The sequence below is a fragment of the Lampris incognitus genome, chromosome 2 (assembly GCF_029633865.1).
Source record: "Lampris incognitus isolate fLamInc1 chromosome 2, fLamInc1.hap2, whole genome shotgun sequence".
Taxonomy (NCBI): Eukaryota; Metazoa; Chordata; class Actinopteri; order Lampriformes; family Lampridae; genus Lampris; species Lampris incognitus.
Genome location: NC_079212.1, coordinates 129,339,834 through 129,363,902, shown reverse-complemented (window position 1 = coordinate 129,363,902; position 24,069 = coordinate 129,339,834). Strand labels below are relative to the sequence as shown.

At 43.5% G+C, this 24,069-nt stretch overlaps 1 protein-coding gene across 1 annotated transcript in view; it reads right to left on the bottom strand.

The window, feature by feature from the left end:
• The window catches only part of suclg2 (succinate-CoA ligase GDP-forming subunit beta), a 161,714-nt gene that overhangs the window by 33,525 nt on the left and 104,120 nt on the right, over nucleotides 1–24,069 (bottom strand). Inside the window, exons 8-11 of the mRNA XM_056301706.1 lie at nucleotides 23,514–23,603; nucleotides 21,776–21,872; nucleotides 17,987–18,148; nucleotides 16,437–16,579 (exon numbers count right to left, since the gene is read on the bottom strand). Of these exons, the coding sequence (XP_056157681.1) occupies nucleotides 16,437–16,579; nucleotides 17,987–18,148; nucleotides 21,776–21,872; nucleotides 23,514–23,603 (492 nt within the window). The remainder of the gene's footprint in view (nucleotides 1–16,436; nucleotides 16,580–17,986; nucleotides 18,149–21,775; nucleotides 21,873–23,513; nucleotides 23,604–24,069) is intronic.

The following is a 24,069-nucleotide window of genomic DNA, read 5'->3' as shown; positions in this document are numbered from 1 at the left end:
GGCAATTTCCTTTTTTCTTAATAGATTGGGCTCGGGTCAGACTTGTGCTCATTTAACTTCCCAATATTATACATACACGCATGTATGTGTGCATTACATGTGACAGTTGATCATGCCATGTGTGTTTTCATATATCAGAGAGACTGTCACCAGAGAGACCGTCACCAGAGAGACCGTCACCAGAGACAGCGTGCTTCAGAGAGAGGTTAAAGTGATATTGGTTTTGGTCTTGGGTCAGAGTGAAAAATTGCAGACTTTGTTGGGCTGGGGCTGGGCTAGGGCTTGAACACCATAGGCCACGGCCGGGCTAGGGCTGGAGTTTTTGGTCCGTGCAGGACTCTAATTGTAGCCCCTCCCAAGTACATGATTTATGCCTGATAATGGCCCTTCAGGCATGAGGTCACAAGGACAACAATGAGCATCAGGAATGACAAGTCTTCGTGTGTTGTGACATGTTGGAAGACAGCCACTTAAGTGTATAAGAATTTTAATGACACCCCAACAGCAAGACTAACATGTCAGATTTTTTTTTGGGGGGGGAGGGGGTTTGGTTGGCTAGAGTGACTTCAGTCAGGTTTAACTGCACTCCCGATGAGTGCAGGGATATTGACCAATCACAGCACAACAGGTGTCAACGTAATGCGCCTGCTCCTTGCTCTGTGGACGCAATATGACGTTCTGTGATGATGACAAAGAATGATTTACACATAATGTTCCCTCCTCCCCAACACTGTTAATTCCTCCCTGATTCCTCTCCCCCATCCACCTTCTTGTCTACATCGGGACTGGCAATATGTAATGTGACCGCTCTGGTGACTACAACACATCAAGCTGATCATGTAGTCTGACAGGGACAATCGTGCACGACTGAAAAGTATCAAGTCTGGGGAAGGTGTAAGTCTTTAAATGCTTCTTATTTACATTAAGTATCTTTAGCCTCGTTCTCACTGGACAAAAAACCCACTAACACCCACTGACATCTGGCTTTTGTCTTTAGTGGGAAAGTTTACAATCGGCGTTCGTTCCTGGGACAAATAACTCTGCAGTAGTCACCGGTATTTAGTGGCCCCGGCTCCAATCGACAGTGATGGAAACATCACAGCCATGTAGATACACTAAGTTTTGCCTCTTTTCGGGCATGTTTGTGATGTTGAACATGAGACACCAGAAAACAAACCAAAAAAAAAAATAAAATAGAAAGGCATACTCATCTACTGGCAATAGGAAAGGAGTCAATCGCCTATTTTTAGCGGGTTTTCCTGCGTTTCAAAAACCCACATATTCATACATGCTAATTTTGGTGGAAAAGGAGAATTCCCGAGATGGTCCCTGAGCACAGTGCCATATAGTCACCATTAAGTGTATTTCACATACGTAGCAAGTGAAGACTATATTGCATGTCTGTGGATTTTTCAACCTCCCCATCATCAGATACAGAGTAGGGGAATGCCGTGCAGCCTCTGTCGAGGTACATGAGAGCAAATGAAACTTTTCTGTGCCCTTCCCAGCACTCGTCTCCACAACGTCCTTCAATCACCGCCCCCCCATCACCCTCCTCCTCTTCCCTCTGGGATCCGGGGCCCTATCTGATTGTTAGCTGGCTAGTTACCCTGGCCCCTTGGTGTGAACCAGGTGTTGCACGATGACAAAACACACCTGGCAGCAATAAGACAAGGGAGGGAGGGAGGGAGGGAGGGGGGGGGACGCTCTATTAGCCTCAGCACCAATCTCAGATCCTCTATTGATTTCCCATGGATGAAGCATGGCAGACAGGAACTGCTCGATCAGACATGGCCCTGGGACAGGCATGTATGCGTATATGTGTGTATGTGTGTATGTATGTTTCAGAATAAGCAGGGGGCAAATCAGTTCCAAGATGATGTAGCAGGACAAGGTGAATATATTAACAATCCATAGTCTTTATGCATACATGATGATTAGATAATAGGGCTGTCTATTGATGGTGCTGCAGAAAATGACATGAGCCTTTAAGGACCAGCTGCACTGTCCTTCCACAGATCAAATGGAGAGGAAGAGAGATGAGACATTATCGCTCAGATGGGCAGACCAATTTGACAAGTCATCTCTGGACCATTCCTTTGCTTCCTCAAATTAACCTTCTTCATCGGGATGGGAGGGAGCAGGTACGGAATCTGTCAGTCTCATCTGTCCTTCACTTAGGGTGTGAGATTCTCTCTTTAGGTGTCATAGATTACAGCACTGTGCACACTTGCATTTATACGTGCCTAGGATTTATAAATCATAATCAGGGCATATATTTGTTAGATCACTGACCTCATTTGATTATATTGGATTTCCAGAATGCTTGTTCAAGAGGAACATTATACGTTCCTATGTGTCTGTTTTTTTTTTTTGATTTCCCCCTTTTTCTCCCCCAATTGTACTTGGCCAATTACCCCACTCTTCCGAGCCATCCCGGTCTCTGATAGTGAGGAGTTTTGCCAGGGGGACGTAGCGCGTGGGAGGATCACGCTATCCCCCCCCCAGTTCTCCCCCCCCTCAGAACAGGAGCCCCAACCAACCAGAGGAGGCGCTCGTGCAGCGACCAGTACACATACCCACACCCGGCTTCCCACCCGCAGACACGGCCAATGGTGTCTGTAGGGACGCCCTACCAAGCTGGAGGTAACACGGGGATTCGAACCGGCGATCACTGTGTTGGCAGGCAATGGAATAGACCGCCACGCCAGCTGGATGCCCGGTTTCTGATGTTTTTGTCTGTCAGTGTATCATAGCCTACATTCACCTCATAAGCCCTAATATTCCAATGTTTTGCTCACAGCCGATGTTTTTGTGTTGCCTGTTAATATTCATTTTTCGAAACGACCCATATCTGACATTAGTGTGAACAGACCTCTGCGCTGAAAGGAACCATATGTGCACATTTAGAATATCATGCATGGCTCTCATGGCACATAAACAAATAGTGTGACTGGGGCAGTGTGTGTGGACAGGCTGCCAGACTCAGGGCAGATCACAGCAGACGTGGCTGTGCTGGGGGTGAGCTCGAACCGCCAAGATGTAGATATGCAGAAGCTCTTTCCCGTTTCAAATCCTGCAGCCAGTTTTGTTATTTTAACTGATTTAAATCTTGAGTGTTTTTAACATGTGCATCTTTTTAATTAACTGGTTGTTGAGCCCTTTTTTTTAAAACCATGGGTGTCTGTGTCTCTGTGCTGGAAAACCCCCAAACCCCCAAATATTACTGTGACAGGACTTGTCACAGTAATATTTGTGGGACAGTCCGTCATGGAAAAAAAATGACACATCGGTGCAATCATTTGTGCTCAGGATTATTTTGGTGAGGAGGTCGGATGACAGTTTGTCAGCTCGATTGTTTAAATGGATGTAGTATCTCCCCAAATGTAAATCAAATTTAAATTTGTCTATCTTTTTTTTTTTTTTTTTTTGTATTTTTCTCCCCAGTTGTATCCGGCCAATTACCCCACTCTTCCGAGCCGTCCCAGTCACCGCTCCACCCCCTCTGCCGATACGGGGAGGGCTGCAGACTACCACATGCCTCCTCCAATACATGTGGAATCACCAGCCATTTCTTTTCACCTGACTGTGAGGAGTTTCACCGGGGGGATGTAGCGCGTGGGAGGATCATGCTATTCCCCCCAGTCCCCCCCCCCCCCTGAACAGGCGCCCTGACCGACGAGAGGAGGCGCTAGTGCAGCAATCAGGACACATACCCACAGCCAGCTTCCCACCCGCAAGCACGGCCAATTGTGTCTGTAGGGATGCCCGACCAAGCTGGAGGTAACACGGGGATTTGAACCAGTGATCCCCATGTTGGTAGGCAACGGAATAGATTGCTACGCTACCCGGATGCCCGTAAATTTCTCTATCTTGCCACTGACTCCCGTCAGTGTTGTTGTCCTCTGTTATTTAAGAGAGCTGCTTTCAACCGACGATGGCAGTGGTCTGTGCCTGCACAGAGGAAACAAAACACATGAAGTCCGATTTAATCGCTTTCACAGTAGCTGCATGGCCACAGACCGGATATCTATCCGAGCGAGGACCACATATGAAAACGATGCAACTCTGATACAGAAAGATCAGTTTTGTTTGGGTTTTTTTATGTGTGCACAGCTCTGGAAAAAAATCTGATATTTGGTACACTTCAGCCAGTAATATCAGTGTACAATCATAGCTCCTCACTGCATGATGGAGACATGGCTGTTGTCTGGGCCTGATCTAGTCTGTCTGATCTGCTCATCACAAGGAAATAAAGAGGAGGAGCATAAGTCTGGGGGGAAACAGGGGATGAGGGGTAAAAGAGAACATAAAAGGTGACAGTCAGTTCAGAGAGTTTATCCGAGGATACGCGACCTGATGATGATGAAGTTCAGAGGGAATAATCAAAAAAAAAAAGAAGAAAAATCACACACGAGCGACTAAACGGGCACCGAGGAAATCTGTGCTACTGCTGGAGATGAAACATACAGATCACTGCTGTGAAGTATGAAGGCAAACAAATTTAGAGAAAATAACTATTTGACCTCATTAAAGGCATCTTAAAGGAAAATATTCCTCTTCTATATTTTATAACTGCAGCAGCTGTAGTATGAATTGATGCAAACCGAGTCAGAAAGATATCAACAGAAGAAAAAAACAGTGAAGTAAAGGCCAAATGAACATCTTCACTTAGTGTGCTGTGAAAATAAAAACTTAATCGAACCCAGTGGAAAACAAGCTATGAAAATATGTTTTATGGAAAAATAGAAGACATATAGAAGGGGGAATCTGGAATTGCTTCACCTTCACAAGCGACAGCAAAATATTCACATTCTCGAGGTGGCAAATTTCACAATGTCGAGCAATGTCAGCTGAGTGTAATCTCATTAACATACACCAAATATCCCGCGACACGTTACCAAAAATAATTCTTTGAGCACAAAAGTATGCTAAAGAGACACACTCAGTCAATTCAGTGTGATTGAATGCTCATTAAAGAATTAAATATAAAAGCTGACTGGGCTACGTAGCATTTCAGATGGTGCACTTCAACAAAATTACAGGTTTAATTATTAACATTTCTTTGTGATGTTATCCCACCTCATAGCTGTGTCCAAACAAATGTACAAAAAAATTCTTTTAAAATACCATCCATCCATCCATCCATTATCCAAACCGCTTATCCAACTCAGTGGGGAGACACCCTGGACAGGCTGCCAGTGCATCAGAGCCCACACACACACACACACACACACACACACACACACACACACACCTAGGGACAATTTAGTACGGCCGATTCACCTGACCTACATGTCTTTGGACTGTGGGAGGAAAATGGAGCACCCGGAGGAAACCCACGCAGGCACGGGGAGAACATGCAAACTCCACACAGAGGACGACCCGGGATGACCCCCCAAGGTTGGACTACCCCGGGGGTCGAACCCAGGACCTTCTTGCTGTGAGGCGGCCGCGCTAACCACTGCACCACTGCCGTCCTTTTAAAATACCCTTTAAATAAAATAGCAACTACATCTTCCGCTATCCTCCCTTGTCAACGATGCCTGACAAAACAGACATCGATACACTCGATACACGTCACTCCCCCACCCCCACATCTATGGAAGTCAAACCTGAGCAGAAAATTATACCTTGCAAATGGGTCAGAGCCTTTTATCTATGATCTTAACAACTAGGGTTTTTTTTCTTTCCCACATAGAGAAGAAAATGGAATAAGGAGCTTGTGACATCAAGTGGGTTCAGCCACTATGTGATAGTCTGTGGATGCGTGCTTGACTACAGCTACACAAGGGGAATTTTTAGCCATAGCCCCTAATTTTCAAAGCTTTGCAAGTGCAACAGCCTTGGAATATTGTCGCATACGTGCAAGGGGCTGTGAATTTAGGAGTGCACACAGATATAATTTACATTTCACAAGGCTTTTAAGGGGCATGCATGTCAAGGACTCATATGAAATAAGTGCACTCTACCACAACAAAGAGTTACAGACTGCCGATCTTTAAACCCAAAAGATCACATGCTTTACTATATTTCAAGCCCCAGTTTTTCCACTATAGAAAGAATTATTGCAATGTGAGCAAACTTGTGGCAAGGCCATTTTAAGAATTGCAGCCTTGGTCATAATGGGAAATGGATACTTCCATCTACACAGCCCATAAAGGAAGTAATATTAACAAATATAACAAAACCCATAATCTGTTTCTCCATCCAAGCAAGCAAATCCACAAAGCCTGCCTTTTATGCCCCCATTTTGTCTGGGACCTGGCCTTTGTGTAGCAGTCCCAGTGCGTTCACTGGAATCAGGTGCTAGGCCCTCCTTGGCTGCCCTTAGCACTTGCCTAATACTGTGCATGCTGGGAATGAAACTCCATTACTGTGGGAGCCTCATGCCCCATTTCTCAATGGCTTCTCATTGTTTGTGCTTATGACACAGGGGACTGGCAGCTCCCATAGGTCCTCTGTTGCAGGCAGAAAGGTGATTTCTTTCTTTGGAAAAACAGCCGACTGCAGGGTCCCAACGTCACAGGTGTCTCTTCTGGTGACAGTTTGTTTGGGTCCCTGGAGGGCTTAATATGTGAGCGAGTGTTGCTTTGTTTTTTGTATATGTGTCAATATACACCTCAATGTCATACATTATACAGGCAGGTGATCTTCGGCATGTGGTCATATCCATTTCTATCACGACAAGGTGAACAAAGCCGTATAAGGCGTGTGATTTTCATCAGCACTGTGTGTGGTAATACAACCCCAAGGACATGGGCCTCTAAAATGGAGGTCATTCCCACTGAGAGCCTTTCATCCCCCCCACTTTTCAATCCTCTGTAGCCCGAAGAAGACATGTGGATTCAGCTCTCCAAACAGATCCCAATTCTCAATCCTACGCAATGTTTGGACTTGAGCCATGCACAATGCCACCTGCCTTACCCTGAATCCATCCTTTTTGAAGCTCGATGCTGCCACATTTGACATGGGCCAAGACATCTCCGTATGGGCAAAAGAGAGAGAGAGAGAGAGAGAGAGAGAGAGAGAGAGAGAGAGAGAGAGAGAGAGAGAGAGAGAGAGAGAGAGAGAGAGAGAGAGAGAGAGAGAGAGAGAGAGAGGCAGTGGCTTGGGCCCTGAGAGACTTTGCTACTAAGTGTGGAGCTGAGAGGAGCTTCTCACCATTGGCCTTAATGGGATTTAGCCAGATCAAAAGCAAGAGGACACACAGGTAAGGGAGAAAGAAAGGGAGAAGAAGAGAGAGAAAGAGAGAGAGAGAGAGAGAGAGAGACCGCTAGATGAGGGAAAGACAGAAAGATTGAGAGCTGCAGAGAGAAGGCTAGACGACTGGCAGGCAGAGACACTGGGAAGCCAATATGAATATATGTATCCGGACATAAGTGGTGGAAAATGATATCAATCACAATGCTTTACAGCAACAAATTAAGGGTTTAAGGAGAGTGGAAGTGATAGTTGCAGGGTCTGTTGGGGAGATATGGGGCAGAGGAGTGCGGGGGGGCAGCTCAGGAGTTTTACTGTGGCAGAGACGAAGGCGCTTCAAGGGGGACACAGGTGAGTCAAAGCAGAGGCTCTGAGCTAAGGGGAAGGAAAACAGTTTCTGCCTGAAGGAAGAGTAGGGGTCTGGAACGAAGAACACATGCTCTCTGTCACACACACACACATACACACACACACACACACACACACACACACACACACACACAGTAGGCGACTATGGGAACTCAGCAAGATGAAGAACAAGTGAAACAAAGGGAAGTGAAATAAGACATGCATACACATGCAAAAACTCAGCATGCTGGAGGAGGGGTACAGGTGAGGCTCACCGTTCCAAGCTGGGACCACACATGCCTCGGGTGAGTGGAAAAGATGAAGAGAAAACATGCAGGCCATGCACTTCATGCTTCATGGTCAACCTCTTGATTATACAACATTGATAAACTTGCCTGAGGGGTACCGGGCAGGCATGAGGGGGAGGGCTGTCTTCACCCAAGTGCACCAATACCAATGTGCCTATCTGTGCCTTTTCCACCTCTGAGTAGAGGTGCAGGGCATCTGAGCATTGTCACTGTGCTTTAATTTTCGTGCCTGATTCACCTTAAACACCTAAACAGCACGTCACACTCTGGCAACACTCAACAACCCTGTAGGTGACAACTGCCTCAACAGCCAGAAAGCACATGCACAAACAAGGTGATGACACACAGAATACAAAACCTTTCCATATTCAAACACACTTAGAAACACATATGGTTGCTCTTAAAAAAAAAAATATATATGCATAATTCACTCCTGCTGGGGGAAGAAAACAAATCCCAGAAACAACAGCCCCATACCTTCCGAACAAAATGGCCATCAAATACGACAAAAAAAAAAAAAAATCCATCCACCATTTCCTTGGAGGCACAGGCGAAAGGCAATAAAGAGGCTATTTGGCAGTTGGTATTTGCTGCCTGCTACTGCCTCATGCCTACAGGTGGTGTAAGGGGAAACCTCAATAAATTCAGCCATTCTGTCAACAAGCAGTTCTATGTGTGGATATGAAGAAAGTGGGGTTATTTATTTTAGCATGAAAAATAAATATGTTCTTGCTCGAAGTGCTGGAGGCCTTGATTCAAACAAGGCTGAACAGCCTCGTCCACCACGCTGAAGTGAATAACATATTTTAACGTTAACACTCCTTTCTGTACCATGTTTTATGGCTTATCTTTTTTTCTCCCCGTCCATTTTTCTTACAACGGTTTGCATTTCACTTGTTCCCATTTCATCTGCCCTCTCATCCTTCCTTTCTTTTAGAAAAAAAAAAACCAAAACATTTTACCTAATGAATGCTCTCCATGCAGACACTCCAGGAGAAGTGAGCAAACAACAAACAGCAGGCTCAGTCATCTCCAATCTTGGATCCTGTCTGCTATTCAGCGGCAGCAGTACACTCACATCACATCAGCTACTCACAATACAATGAGCCCAAGACATCAAAGCAGAGAGAGAGAGAGAGACTGGAAACGAGAGAGCGAGAGAGAGATTGGGTAAGTAAGTGAGCGAGAGGGACCTGGAGAGGCGGGCACAATAAGACCTGTTTTTGTGGAAATGTATAGCATCATTATGATGGGGGTATTTTCAGCAGTAAGGTGATCTTTCCTGGTCGTGAAGCATACCGCCGTCTTTTCCAAATACATGAAACCACTGCAGTCTAATCAAGGGTCAGGGAGGTCTCTTGCAGAAAACAAATATTCATGTATGCAGCAGAACATGTAAACAGCCTTCTCTGTCGAGCAACCGGAAGCTGCAGCTTCTACTGTGTTGTGTGCAGGACTGCAGCGCCAGTGCAAATACGCATCATTATGACATATGCTGTCAAAACCACGAGCTGAAAAGAGGCAGGCTTATTGGTTTCAGATACGGGGGGAGGCAATGTGCGGTGCAGGTAAACTACTCCGTCTGAAACTTTAAACAGTGAATAATGTAGAATCAACAAAGGACTGTGTATTTGAAGGTAATCAACATTGATTTTCTTCATGTGGGAAGGAAAGATCAAGAAAACAGCGCCTGCGCCTCATCTCACTGAGAACTTAGAATCAATGTTTTTTTTGGTTTTTTGTCTTTGCCTTGTCACATACGTCTAGCCCAGGGCAGAACTTAAATTCAATTTCTGCTCATAAATTGAGGGCTTGGGGAGGGAATTTATGAAAGAAAAAAAAAGCAAATGCAAATCAGCGCCTCTCCTTTAACTCAGAATAATTAACATTCCCTCCACAGTTCTGAGCCGGTCTCTCTGCTCCCCTGGTTGAAATGCTAATGGCACTTCCATCCCAGTTTAATGTCAATCCCATTCTCCTTCCAGTTCCTGTAAGGGCGGAGCTCTCTGTCTTCATTTGCATACACAACAGCAGGAGGGAAAGGCAGCAGCCACACTCCCCCATCTGGATTTAGGAGCCAATGTGCGACAGAAAGGAGGAGGATAGGGATGAAGGGGAGGGAGGAGGAGGAACCTCTTTTCCATGCTGGAAGTATTTGGGGTGGGGGATGGTGGGTGACTGTTTAAAAATGCAACCATTTCCAGCTGCTCAATACAAACAACAGTGGGCAGTCTGAAACAGTCTGCTACCAAGTAAGTAGGAGTATGAGTATGAGTATACATGAATATGAGGTTTGAAATGGTGACAAATTGTCAAGAATATCACCATTAAGAGCAGCATGATTGTCATAGGCAGACATCCAATATCATACCTGTCCATACACTGATATCCACATCCACCTAGCCTCATTCTAGCAAGGTTGGAAAGTAGATATGATATTGTGATATTTGATTTGATTGAAAAGAGAAAGAGGCACAATGAGATGAGTGAGTAATGCTTCCCTGTGCCTCAGTAACTGTTGCAGAGATGCCCTTGAGGTCCAGCCGCTTTAGTAGAGCTGCAGTCAACCAACAAATACGCTAGTTAAACTAATCATTAGCCAGACACAGAAGGCTGCGGTCATACTCTCAGGTATGAAGATGAGCTTAACGAGTGTGTTGGACCTCAAAAGGAAACGGAGTACTCACTAATAAGTGAAACCACCATTGCTCAAGAAAGGTTTAAAGAAAAGGAGGCGGGTTGAACTGGCATCAAAAATTGTTCCATACATAAAACAAACTGCTGCATGAGATGGTGCTAGAACATTTTATGGATGTGGGAGTGACGCTGTGGAGGGAATTAGCTGTGTGATGAGTGTCAAACCACAATTAACACTGCGGCATCATTTCAATGCTTCCATTGTTTGCTGTGCATATATAACAATCTAAAAATATAGAGCCCAGTGCTTGTAAAATGCTCCATGCTTCCAGTTACTTTGTTTTCAGCTCATTCTCGATATCCACATTCATTCAGATCTGCAAAATAATTCAACCATGATCCAACATCATGACCCGGCAACAGTGTTGAAGAAAAATGATCAGAGTTTCCATTATCAGTAAATCAGATCTGCTTCCTCTCCAATATTCTCTTCAGTATTATGAAAATGGCTGACGCAAACAGCCACTGCTTCAAGGATGACAAACGCTGAATAAAGCCTTCAAAAGGAAAACCACTGTACAGTCCTGAAGTGTGACATGTTCCCTGTGCAAGACTGACTTGGCTCTTAACATCAGAACAATGTACAGGCACTTAGAAAGAAAGTGTCCCGATGTGGATGACAGCAAGCATCATCATGGTAAAGGTGTAGCATTAATGTAACACTAGCTTGGCAGCATTGCGTTGTTACTGTTGGTGTTCATAGCCTAAGATAACTTAAGTGCTACCAAATAAAAAAAAATGTTATTGGAGCCATGAAATAGGCCACTTATTAAACTAATTTTCTTTAATCCAGCAAATAACAGCAACACCAATCTAGGGTGTTGATTAGGATCAGTGGGCTTGCATGTAACACAACAGTATGAACGTTTCATTTAAGTGTTTTTCGTTGATTTTAACAAAGTGTTCATTGCAGCTACAGCAGGGCGCCAGACTAACTTTTTACATCGGTTGCACAGGTGCGCGTAATTTTTTCCATTTAGGTGCACCAGCACAAGCCAACCAGTCTGTTGAGGATGCAGTTAGCATAGCCCTCCACCACGCCTTGCAACACCTGGAATCGCCAAACACCTACACATGCATTATGTTCTGGATTTTAGTTCTGCCTTCAACTCCATCAACCCACTCAAACTCTTTACCATACTCTTGGATATGAACATTGACCCAGTCACACGCCACTGGAATCGGAGCTTCCTGTGGAACAGGCCACAGAGGGTGAAGGTTAATAACCTAACCTCGCACCCTCTTACTCTCAGTACAGGTGCTCCTCAGGGCTGTGTTCTCTCCCCTTGATTCTTCTCACTTTACACCACCCACTTTACATCCACGGACAGGTCTATGAAAATAATTAAATATGCAGATGACACAACCATTGTAGGCCTCATCTCCAACAATGATGAAACCCAGCACTGCACTGAAGTAGACCAAGCTGTCACTTGGTGTGCAAACAACAACCTTCTGCTTAATACAGCCAAAACCCAAGAACTCATTATTGACTTCCGATGCATGCCGAATCCCAAAACACCCATACAAATGAACAGAGAGCTCATCACTACCACCAACTCTTTTAAATTCCTTGGAACATACATCAGCAATAACCTGAAGTGGAAAATTAACGCTGAACACATCATTGGAAAAGCCCAACAATGACTTTACTTCCTTAGGCAGCTAAAAAAATACCAGATCAAACGTAAACTTCTCATTCTGTTTTATTCAGCCATTATTGAGTCCATCATCACATCTTCTATTACAGTATGGTACGGCGGCATGGACAGTCAAACATGGAAAAAACTGCAGCGGATTGTCCACAAGGCATCCAAACCCACTCCCCTCAGTTGAATCTCTACATACTAACCGGACTGTAAAGCAAGCAAAGAAGATCCTCCCTGACCCCTCACATCCTGCCCATCACCTCTTCTAGCTCCTTCCCTTAGGGAGGTGCTGCAGGTCACTGTCCACTAAGACTAAACGCTTCACAAACAGTTTTTTCCCCCTAGCTATCAGGACTCTGAATTCCTCCCTATAGGCCCCTCCTCACACACCACTGGCTTGCATCCTATCATTCCGCTAATTGTTGTGTGTAGTATGTGTGTTTCTGTTATTGTGTAACCGTATTGTTCGTGACAATATGTGGAGTGTCTGCTGTTGTCCATCTATGTATTGTGCTGCAGTTTAACGTGTACCGAAAATTCCACCGGCCTTGGCCATGTGACTAATAAAACAATCTAATCTAATAATTTAGGTGCACCCAAATTTTTTTTCGGGCCTTTTGGCACTCCAATAATACATCTTAAGTGTTAACTGTTTTGGCAGTTCTCATACACATTGGTAATTTCGTAACACATTATGCAAATGATTGTAAACAGAGGTCGGGTCTGGGCTGGGCTTTTCAGGGCCGGAGACTGGTTTAATGGGCACCACAGAATTTTCTGGATGAAAAAATAATCAATAGTTCTCTTCATTTTGAATTACCAGAATATTTTGAGTTTGTGATGTCACTCGAGGAGAAATACAGGGCGTGGTCTAAATACACCAGTCACGGATGTGGCGCAATACGTCCGCTGCAGTCGATTATGATGCGTCCATTATAATCAACTGAAGCTGCTACACTGACCACGGAAGCCGCGTGCACCCGCCTGTGTAAAAAATGAGTACAATCTATTTAAAAATGATTAGAATAAATACCTCATTGAACCAGAGGCAATGCAATGCAGCAATGTAACCTTGTGCTTTTTTTTTTTGCACATTAAAATAAATCAATCAAATCAATGTGTAGCCTGTAGCTGAAAGGAACTAGTTCATTAATTCCACATAAGTTAATATAGCCTATGCCGCCAAACCCTGCATAAACAACTGTATTATCACTTGGCCAAAATTAATATACATGCAGTGAAGCAGAAAACACGGCTGGCGTGCAACTAATCGCAACACAGAAGCAGTTAGTGTAGCAGGTAAAACAATACGTGACGCACTGTGTCCATGTCTGTTGTATTTTAAGGGTCACGCATATACACACACGCCTTATGTCTTCCCACCCGCATTCCACGAAGTTCCGCCCTACTTTGTCTCTGATTGGTTAGTACTCAGCCTGGGAATCAGGAAGTTTGGGGAAGTACTGCAGTCGGGCGGTAGTATCCAGCGCTCATTAAAAGTATCTAGCGCTACTTGCCGAAACATGGATAGGAAGAAAACCCGCAGCCGGCGGTACAGAGAAGGTGCGCCAGAAAAGGGAAAAAAAAAGAGGCTTTGCTGGCTGACGCCACCAAGTGTGCTAAGATAAGGGATTTATTTAAGCAGCCTGCAGGTGATGATGAGGACAGTGGCGAAGAGAGGAACATCAAAAAGCAGCGAGCAGGTGCTTCGTCATGCTTACATGCTATGTGCTATGAGCTAGCTAAATTAACTAACGAAAGAACGACATGTTTTTGTTAACCTTGGGGTTTCAATGCTAGAATTCTGCTGCAGGTTTGACTCTTTCCAAAGTTTTAACTAGTCAGACAAACGTTTAGAGAAGTTTATGCTAAATGTCTCTTTAAGAGTTTTAAAATGGTCACCAACTTCTATAAATGGACAAAATAAAAATGTAAATTTGATCATTTTTTCTAGACTACTCATCAGTTCCTTTTTGCATTTTATCCTATAAGGCATATGTTTTGTGTGATATTAATCAAGTATAGTGTTCTTTCTGTGAATTCAGTTTGCTGTAAATATAGTGTGCTTTGTGTGAATATGTAGTGTGAAAAAAAAACAACATTATACACATACACACACAGACTTGCTAAATTTCATGTGCACTGGTGCGACCAATGAAAATGTTTAGTCACACTTAACAGATTTTTGGTCGCATGGAGCCCTGAGTCCTAGCATATCAAGTTCGCTATGCTGAGGCGATGTTCAAAATGCACATGTTAAGGAACGGTGCATGGACTTTCTCGGTAACAAACCTGAAGTCTGTCAATGTCACTGTGCTTGCACTCATAAATTAACATTTCAGAAAGACCAAAAAAACCAGTAACAAGTCATTAAAAAACCTGATACCCTGTATCATTTTAGTTTGTGCAGCAGTGAATCATCATTCCATTGCAAGCAAATTTAAGGTGTATAATGACACAGCCTTCCAGAGTCTGCTTCACCCAGTTAAACATGGCCATATGCCATGCTCCATGATCCACAGGAGTCAAAGCTATTATATGAGGATTGGACTTTTTAAAATGATTAGTTTAGACCCCCCCGACTTTTACTATGTTTTCACCATGTCGAAAATCAGTGCATCGGTCTATCCAGTCGGCGCCAGTGCTTCATTATCAAATCAATTCCTCTTGAGAAGTTATTATTATTATTATAATGCCCAAATCAATAAAATTCCCAAATCAATGAAATTCCATACCACATTTTCACTGCTACCTTGCACCCTTGCAGATTCTCCCATAGCACATACAAACACATGAGCGCAAGTCATTAGCTAGTCATTGATGCCTGGATGCCAGGTAGCTGAGGCAAGGTGTGTTACACTTCTCCACAAAATGTTCACGAAATTGTTAACTTACTGAAAACCAAAGCTAACTTCTCAGCTGGTTTTTCACCTAAGTGCGAGCACCAGAGAAGGGGCGATACACAGGCAGTGCCTCAGTGTTTTCCCCTTCTCCTTGTAGGTGAAAAATGGGGTGATTTGTCACCAAGTCTGAGCACTGGAGAAGGGCAGATATGCCTGGTGGAGATCTGCATTCTACTGAGTGTACTCTTCCAATTATAAATTGAGTTCATGCTCATCACTGCTGCAATGGAGATGGATAATAAAGGCATTTTGAGGGATCTTAGATTGTGTTGTTATCGCACCCCAAAGCACAGTTACGTGCTGTAAAAAGTAATAGTTCATCCAAAATCTTAATTTTAATTCGGCCTCTGTTTTTTTCAACTGGGATCTTCTTCTGCTATTCCTTACGTCGAGGTTTTGCATCAAACAGATAATGGTGCTCCAAGTGGGCCAAAGAAAAAAACCAAAGAAAATACTATGGCCACTAACTGACCTTAGTGGCAATAGTAAAAAAAAAAAAAATATGTTGATGCTTGGTGATCCATCAGTGTTAGAGGGCTGTGATTGCACAGCAAAATAATTTCAACATGACAAAGATGGATCATGTTAGCAAAATGTTTTTTAGAGCTATATTACAGCTTCTTTTTTTTTAATTTAACACCAAGATCACTGAGATCCCCCATTTTCATTTGACAGATGCTTTCTTGGGTTTTTTCTTAGGCCCAATAGGAGGGCCATTGTGCATCTGAAACAAAACATGGACGTGAAACATGGTAGAAGTTTACAGTTGAGAAAATATAGGAGAGGCTGAATTAAGATCAAGATTTGGGCAGGACTGCTCATTTTCACAGCGTGTAACTGTGTTTGGGAAAAATAAAATCTCAAGTCCTTGGAAATGCCTTTACTCTCAACCACCACAGCAGCAGTGGTAAGCAAGAACTCGATTTATAATTATAATAGTAATATTTATTTTAAAGCTAATTTCAAAACATCCAAGGACATTGAACATAAAAGTTCAGTGATTAAGATAAAATGATTAAAATAAGTATGTGGCATTTAGTAAAATGTGTATATAAAGTGACATAATAAGAGCCAATCCAGGAAAAAGAGACATCTAAGTCAATCCATGGGCCTTTCTAAATAGATGTGTTTTGATTTGTGATTTGAAGGTTGAAAAAGAGGCAGAGTCTCTAAGGTGTTGTGGGAGAGAGTTTCAGAGTTTGAGATTTATAGTCAAAAGCCACGATTTCCATAGTAAGACACAACGTTAATACAGTATACTTGTATGCGTTCCACCAGAGCTAAAACACACACACAAGACATCCAGTAGTTCAAAAGCTGAAACCTACCTTCGGGTCAGCGGTGAGGAGCTTAAAGGCTTCATACACTTGCTTCTCCTTGACTCCTCCTCCCAGGTCCAGAAAGTTAGCGGGCTTCCCTCCGTGCAGGTCAATGATGTCACATGTGGCCATAGCCAGCCCAGCCCCATTCACTGTAAGACATTGGGTGTAAAATATAACTGATGTGAAAATGTACACTATTGATGTGCAGTACATCAATATAGATACAAATGATCAGAATCCGAATTAACTTTATTGGCCAAGTGTGCCTATGCACATGAGGAATTTTGAGTCCGGTTCACAGTAGCTTCTAGCACTTGTATACAGATTTATATTCTTATCCAAAAGTTCACTTAGGCGGTATGGACAGTGCTTTTTCAGAGTGTGACTTGTTTTAACAGGGTTACCCTGCTCATGAGCTAGGTGAATATTAATGACTCTGTAGCCTTGTAAAGACCTATACCATAATAAAGCTACATTTGCCCATTAAGGGCCAGTTGAGCCCCAGCATTCAAACAAAAAAAAAAGAGAGATAAAAGAGTGATGGTGTAGGCCAAGAGTTAATTAAAAATGAACATTACCGGCAATAAGGGGAAGATGAAATATACAGTAAGAATACCCACAATGGACTCCAGCAGTAAATTATCAACCAAAGAGGAGCAAATGGCTGAAAGGATTTAACATTTAAGGAGGCGGAACCATCCAAATCAGCTCCATTTAGGAACATTCAATATTTTAGTCCAATGCCACAGAGAACAGTTGATTATGACTGTGCCCCCAACTTCAGAGAGCGCAGTGCTGATTAAAAGAGGTACTGCAAGCCTTTTTTGCCATCCATGTCATCATTCAGTCAAGCGCGAATGCAGCAGCCCTGTTGAGCTGTGTAGGAGCCAAGCGAATCGCTGCACAAAATGTCGTACCCCATTTGGTTTAGCCGGGTTGAGTTTGTGTCCTGGCAATCTCCCTGACAGAGGTCTCAATAAAAAGGACAGACCCTCTAACAGCTGTCACGTTGGTGGCTTACAGTGCTCTCAAGAAAGCTGCGGGGCCTTAAATGTCATTGTTATTATAAGAGAGGCTGTTATTTAGTATTTATTTATTTATTTATTTGGGAGGGGGGTCTATTCTTGTTGGACCAGAACTAGTGCAAACAGAGACCAAGTAATGTGTTTAAGAGGCTTCAGGGTAGCAAGCTGGAGCGCCTGTTAGCACTGCTGTGCACTGTAAAAGCTTTGATTTATGATGAGAGAGGGAGCCTTTAATGAGAATGCTAACAATCTGGCGCACTGGAGACTTTCTGGGCGGATTATGGCTAATTAGAACGCATTGGTTACGGCAGCGTTCCTTCTGGAGTCCTTAGAAAGCTGCTTGCGATGTGTAGCAGAGCCCGCACTGCCTTTACTTTTTACTAAGTTTCAACTGAGTCAGACCTCTCCACTTATGTTGCTCGAGAGACACATCAAGGCCCAATTCCAAAAAGTGTTCACTTACAGCCGAATTCATTCAAGGGTGTGTGTTCATGTGTGTCCCCATTCTGGAGCGGTCTTTTGTTTCCATACCAAAGCAGGCGATGTTTCCATCCAATCCAATATATTTGAGGTCCCACTTGGCTGCCTCTGTCTCTGTGGGGTCGCTCTCGGTCATGTCATCCATGGCAAACACCGCCTTCTGACGGAACTCTGCGTTGTCGTCAAAGTTGATCTTGGCATCAAAGCACACCACTGGGGTAGGGAGACAGAGGGATGGAGAGATGGTGAGAAGAAAGAAGAGGGAGGGAGGGATAAAAACAGAAACAACAAACGGTGGGGAGCACAAAAGCGAGACGAAAAGAGGACGAGGGCAGGAAAGGGAAACCGGGAGAGAGGGAAAACTTCAGACATGAAAAGGCAACTAATTATCATCTCTAAAACCTTAAATAAATGAAATGAAGGGTGTCCCCTCTGCCCATTAGTCTTAATTATTTCAGCTCTTGGCACACTAGGGCATATGTTTTTGACAGCGGCCCTAAGGGAGAGGCCATTATGCTAAATGGACATTTCCTTTACACTTCAAAAGCGATTGCATTTCAAAGAGACCACACTCAGAAGCCTACCTGTAAAAATAGCAAGCATAAAATTTACCAAATTAGTCAGAGTTCTTAAAAAATAAAGGCCATTGCTTTTTAATGTGGACCCAAACTCAAAGAAATAAAACCGTGGCAAGCTGTAAGGAAATGTATTGTTAAATGCGTGCCTTAGATGGTAAAAGGGATTTAAGCAGTTTTGTCAAGCAAGAAAACTAGAGGCTACTAATGGAAATGACCTTTACATTTTCAACATAGTCCCACTTATATATAATGAACAATACACCACAAAGAAACACAGACTGGGTAGGCAGAAGACTGCACAGACTGGCAAAGAAAATGTGAAAGTAAGAGACACACACATGGACATTTACACACAGACTTTACACACACCTGTATAATGACAAAAAGATCCTTTACACTTTATTTAAAACCACAAATTCTTTGCATGTGAAAACTTTTTTTTTTGGATTTTCCCCCTTTTTCTCCCCAATTGTACCTGGTCAATTACCCCACTCTTCCAAGACATCCCAGTCACTACTCCACCCCCTCTGCCAATCCAGGGAGAGCTGAAGACTACCACCTGCCTCCTCCGATACATGTGGAGTCACAAGCCGCTTCTTTTCACCTGACAGTGAGGAGTTTTGCCAGGGGGACGTAGCACATGGGAGGATCACGCTATTCCCCCTAGTTCCCCCCCCCAAACAGGCACCCCAACTAACCAGAGGAGGCGCTAGTGCAGCGACCAGGACACACACCCACATCCGGCTTCCCACCCACAGACACGGCCAATTGTGTCTGTAGGGATGCCCGACCAAGCTGGAGGTAACACAGGGATTTGAACCGGCGATGCCCATGTTGGTAGGCAATGGAACAGACCGCTACACTATGCGGATGCCCCAAAAATTTCTAACAATCTGGACACTGATAAAAAAGCACAGACGCAACTCTTACAAATAAAAAGGTGAGAAAGTGACTTATTGAACACCAAGGAAAATTTGGGTTAGCTATGTCCTCAAGGTGTGGTCGCTCTCCAACTCTGCAATCCTTTTCAGAATTACCCCTTTGGCCTTACAGTCCTTCTGATAAAAGTATTCAGTTACAAGCCATCCATCCATCCATCCATTATCCAAGCTGCTTATCCCAACCGGGGTCACGGGATGCTGGAGCCAATCCCAGCAGTCATTGGGCAGCAGATGGGGAGACACCCTGGACAGGCTGCCAGTCCATCACGGGGCCCACACACACACACACACACACACACACACACACACACACACACACACACACACACATACACACACACACACACATACACACACCTAGGGACAATTTAGTATGGCCAAATCACCTGACCTGCACGTCTTTGGACTGTGGGAGGAAACTGGAGCCCCCAGAGGAAACCCACGCAGACACGCGGAGAACATGCAAACTCCACACAGAGGACAATCGGGATGACTCTCAAGGTTGAACTACCCTGGGGCTCGAACCCAGGACCTTCTTGCTGTGAGGTGACTGCACTAACCACTGCGCCCTTAACACCCTCAGGAAAATACTTCTCTTTCCTTATGAAATGTGAACAAAATGAACCAAAAACCAGGCTGATTTAATTTGTGAAACTAGTTTACAAATATGCCACCATTATGTCTACATCCCTTCAGCTGAAAAGCTACAATACACCTCTCAGAACCGTTCCTTAAGAAACTAAATAACAGGCCTGGCCAATAATAGTGTTAGGCCATTGTTCAACAATAAATATTTTTTGTCAATCTTTACTAAAGCAAGGTTTGATAAGGAACTCGTTTGTTGGAACACTAGATTTTTTGATTTTGATTTTGATATACTTTATTTATTCCTGTGGGGAGATTCTGCTCTGTATTTAACCCATCCTAGCTGTGTAGCTAGGAGCAGTGGGCAGCCGCCGTGCAGCACCCGGGGACCAACTCCAGTTCATCTTGCCATGCCTCAGTCAGGGACACAGACAGGCATACTAACCCTAACATGCATGTCTTTTTGATGGTGGGGGAAACCGGAGCACCCGGAGAAAACCCACCACAGACACGGGGAGAACACACAAACTCCACACAGAGGACGACCTGGGATGACCCCCAAGGTAGGACAACCCCGGGGTTCGAACCCAGGACCTCTTTGCTGTGAGGTGACAACGCTAACCACTGGGCCACCCCCGCCATAGATGACATCAAAAACAATATTCACACAAAATAGAATATTTTTCCCAGTAACTTCTACGGAAAGATTATGTGCATTGTGTACTTTTGTTTTTTCCCCCCAAATAGTCAATGGAATACTGAAGTTTTACAAGCTCCAAGCAGATATCCACACTGCAAATATACTGTACACTAGTGTCTTGTTGTGCCAATTAATTGTGCCAACATGGGGATGAAGCCTGACATACTCCCTATCGTTCTTCAATCTTTTTTTTTTTTGCATGTGATAACATTTTCATTTGAACGAGGAATGTGTATGAACGGATGACAGCTAAACAGATGCAAAGGCAAAAAAAAAAAAAAGCTGAGGCAGATTTTGAACCACAGCCATGGACCTGCACCTTAGGCTATGTGATCAGGCATCTAAAAGCACTATGTAAACCCCAGGGCTGAAAACTAGCCTTGTTCGAGCCACATCTGCAGACTCACTGTCAGAAAGATTAAACATATGATATCTGAGGGCCAGTGCTTACAGTGGCCCTCGGCGATCTCATAAAAAAGTTCATCTTGTCCAGTGACAGCCATGCTAAACAAGTACAATAGCTTTGAGCTGATCAGATGTTTTCTTGGGACACTTTTACATGGCATCTCTAATTGGTAGCTCTCTTCAGTGGATATGGACCAGGGTAAATAGGGGTATTATCTGAAGCTACAGCTGTAATTTGTAGTTTCTCATTAAAGTGCAAGATGGACTATCTGAATGTGTGTGTTACGTTAATCAGCAGCACGCTAAGAATAAGGGAAAGCCACGGCCTGAGTCCTTCTTACAGCTGTGTGATTTCTGAACCAGACAAGATCATTTTCGAATGAAACACCAGTAAACCGTGATTACTACTTTACATCGGAAATGTGTTCAGGAGTACGCCTGCTTGCTCACACTACTTGATTTTTGGGGCACGCAAATACACATTGAATTTGTTACATGAATATTGCAATTTATAATGATTTTAATATCTGATTCCACAAATGTGCTCAGCTTTCTACCTAGTATGCTGAGACAAACAGTCCCCAGCCATATACGTACACACAAACACACAAATAAGCATTCTCGCTGATACCTTGTCCTTCGGGAGTCTCTCCGAGAGGATTGACTTCGACTTGAGTGGCGTCAACTTTCAGGAACAGATCATAGAGCCTCTTAATCTGATCTGCTGCCTGCAAGATCCACAGAGGACAGTCATTACCCGACAGTTCAGTTTAGAGAAGCTGGCCCCACCAAGGCCACTCAGCCTGCCGCGCTGGCTAAATAAAACATGGCAAATCACCTTCACTGTGGCTCTAAGTAAGCATGTGTATTGGGTTTTTTTTTATACACAAGTATGATCCCTTTGCCAGGACTGGAAGGGAAAATTTAATTTACACGAAATAAACGTGTAATAAATACATAATGATAAAAAGATAGTATGCACAGCTCAATAGATCCAACATATCAACATAACAGATTTAGGCCTGCAGCTTACTTCTAACTATTGTTATTACATAATCAGAGACTGAGATTTTTTGTTGCATTTAGTTGACGGTTATACTTTTAGACATGGGGACAGCAGATGAATACAGCCAGTGAATATAACAATGTGTCTATTGTACTTCATAGACTATGGTGTAAATCTGCTTGAGTGCCTTGACACTTTGTCAATTGCCAATTTAAAAGAATAAGCGATTCAGTTGATGTCTGTGCCTGTTGCTGCAACCATCCTGCTTTTGTATAATGAAAGACACCTGATGGAGAAAAGCCACTCTTGCCTATGCACACACAATACCACGCACACACATGCATACACACACACACTCACGCAAACCTTTCTTATACATACATGCACACAGACAGCCACAAAACTCTTTCACCCTATACACCCACAAAGACACACAGGTCAATCCACAGCTTATTGAAAATGGCTGACTTATTTCAGACACGCTTGTAATTATGTCTGTATTGAACAGACTCTGGCTGCTGATGTGCTTTCACATGCAAAACCTGGCAGAAGCAAACTGTCAAAGTAGACACTTAACCAGTCACTTTCCATTTCTGTCCTTGCCTATTTTTGATCAACACCAAGTTAACAGCCCTGTAAAGAGGGTCATATAATACAGGATGTGACTCCGTGCAAGACATCTTCAGTCACAGTTTGCCTCTGAGAATTTGAAGCTGATTCATTACGTTGATTTATATTTTTTCTGTGTGTTAAGATTCTGTGCTAATCCAATATCTCACGCTCCTCTGCCTGGGGAAAAGAATACACATTAGTGATATGATGCTAAGAGACAAATGGCTGGAAATTGAACTCTAAATTCAAGTACATATGTATAATATGAATTTCGACTTTGGAAGTCTCTGTGTGTAAGATGTTCTTTCCTATTCTGGTTTTACAAGGTGATGCTGCCGCTTTGACTTTGAGATGACTTAAAAATGTCGTTCTCAATGTCCCTAAACTCATTGCTCACCCACTCGAACTAGGTTGTTTCATTCTGCACAGCACACTCTACCACACAAAAACAATTTTCGGCATACTAAATCCCATAATGGCACCATTAGTGTTCTCAACTCTTCGTGCCTGGTACAGCTTGATGTGTCATTGCCAAATATGACAATAGACCATCTGGCAAGAGAGTGTCTTGCAATGACACTTCACATCATGCTTCTGCAAAACTCAGTGCTCTAATAGCCAAAAGCTTGGGCTAGTCATGCAAATGTGTGCCTTTGTTTATATGTGTGTGATTGTGTTGTGTTTTCGCGTAACTGTGTTGCAGCCTTTTTCTCTGCAGTGTCCCTCTTGGGGCATCTAGCGGGCCCATTACCTGTCTCTGCAGAGTTCCTTTGAAACCCAAATTAGCTGCCATGCGCAGTGCCTGGTCTTCTTGCACACCTTCAAATATATCTATGACTTCCTGTAAGGGAGAGGGGGAGGGAAAGAGAGAGGGAAGGGGGGGAGGATCCAGGAGGATGAAATGCTTGGGACTATAATTTGACACAAATTGGGTGTTTATATTAATTTACTGACATCACAGTTATGTTATAGCAAGCTTTCGAACATGAGGAAAGGATGAGAGGGTACTAGAAACAGCTTTTTAATTACAAGGTCATCATACCTAACACTTTCATAATGGGTGGATCCTTCTGTAAAGCATTTAAAGAAGCTGAAGAATTAAAGAATAGCTAAGTAACTTCTATTTCAGCATCGCTGATATATTCTCTGCACCATTGTACTTTATCGCCTCTTATTTCAGCTGTATAAGTCAATTCTTTTGTATATATCTGAAGAGTGTTGTGTTGTAATGTTGTAACTCTGTGTTACGTACACTGAGTGAGCCATGAAATTGGAGTCAAATTCCATGTATGGGCAAACCTACATGG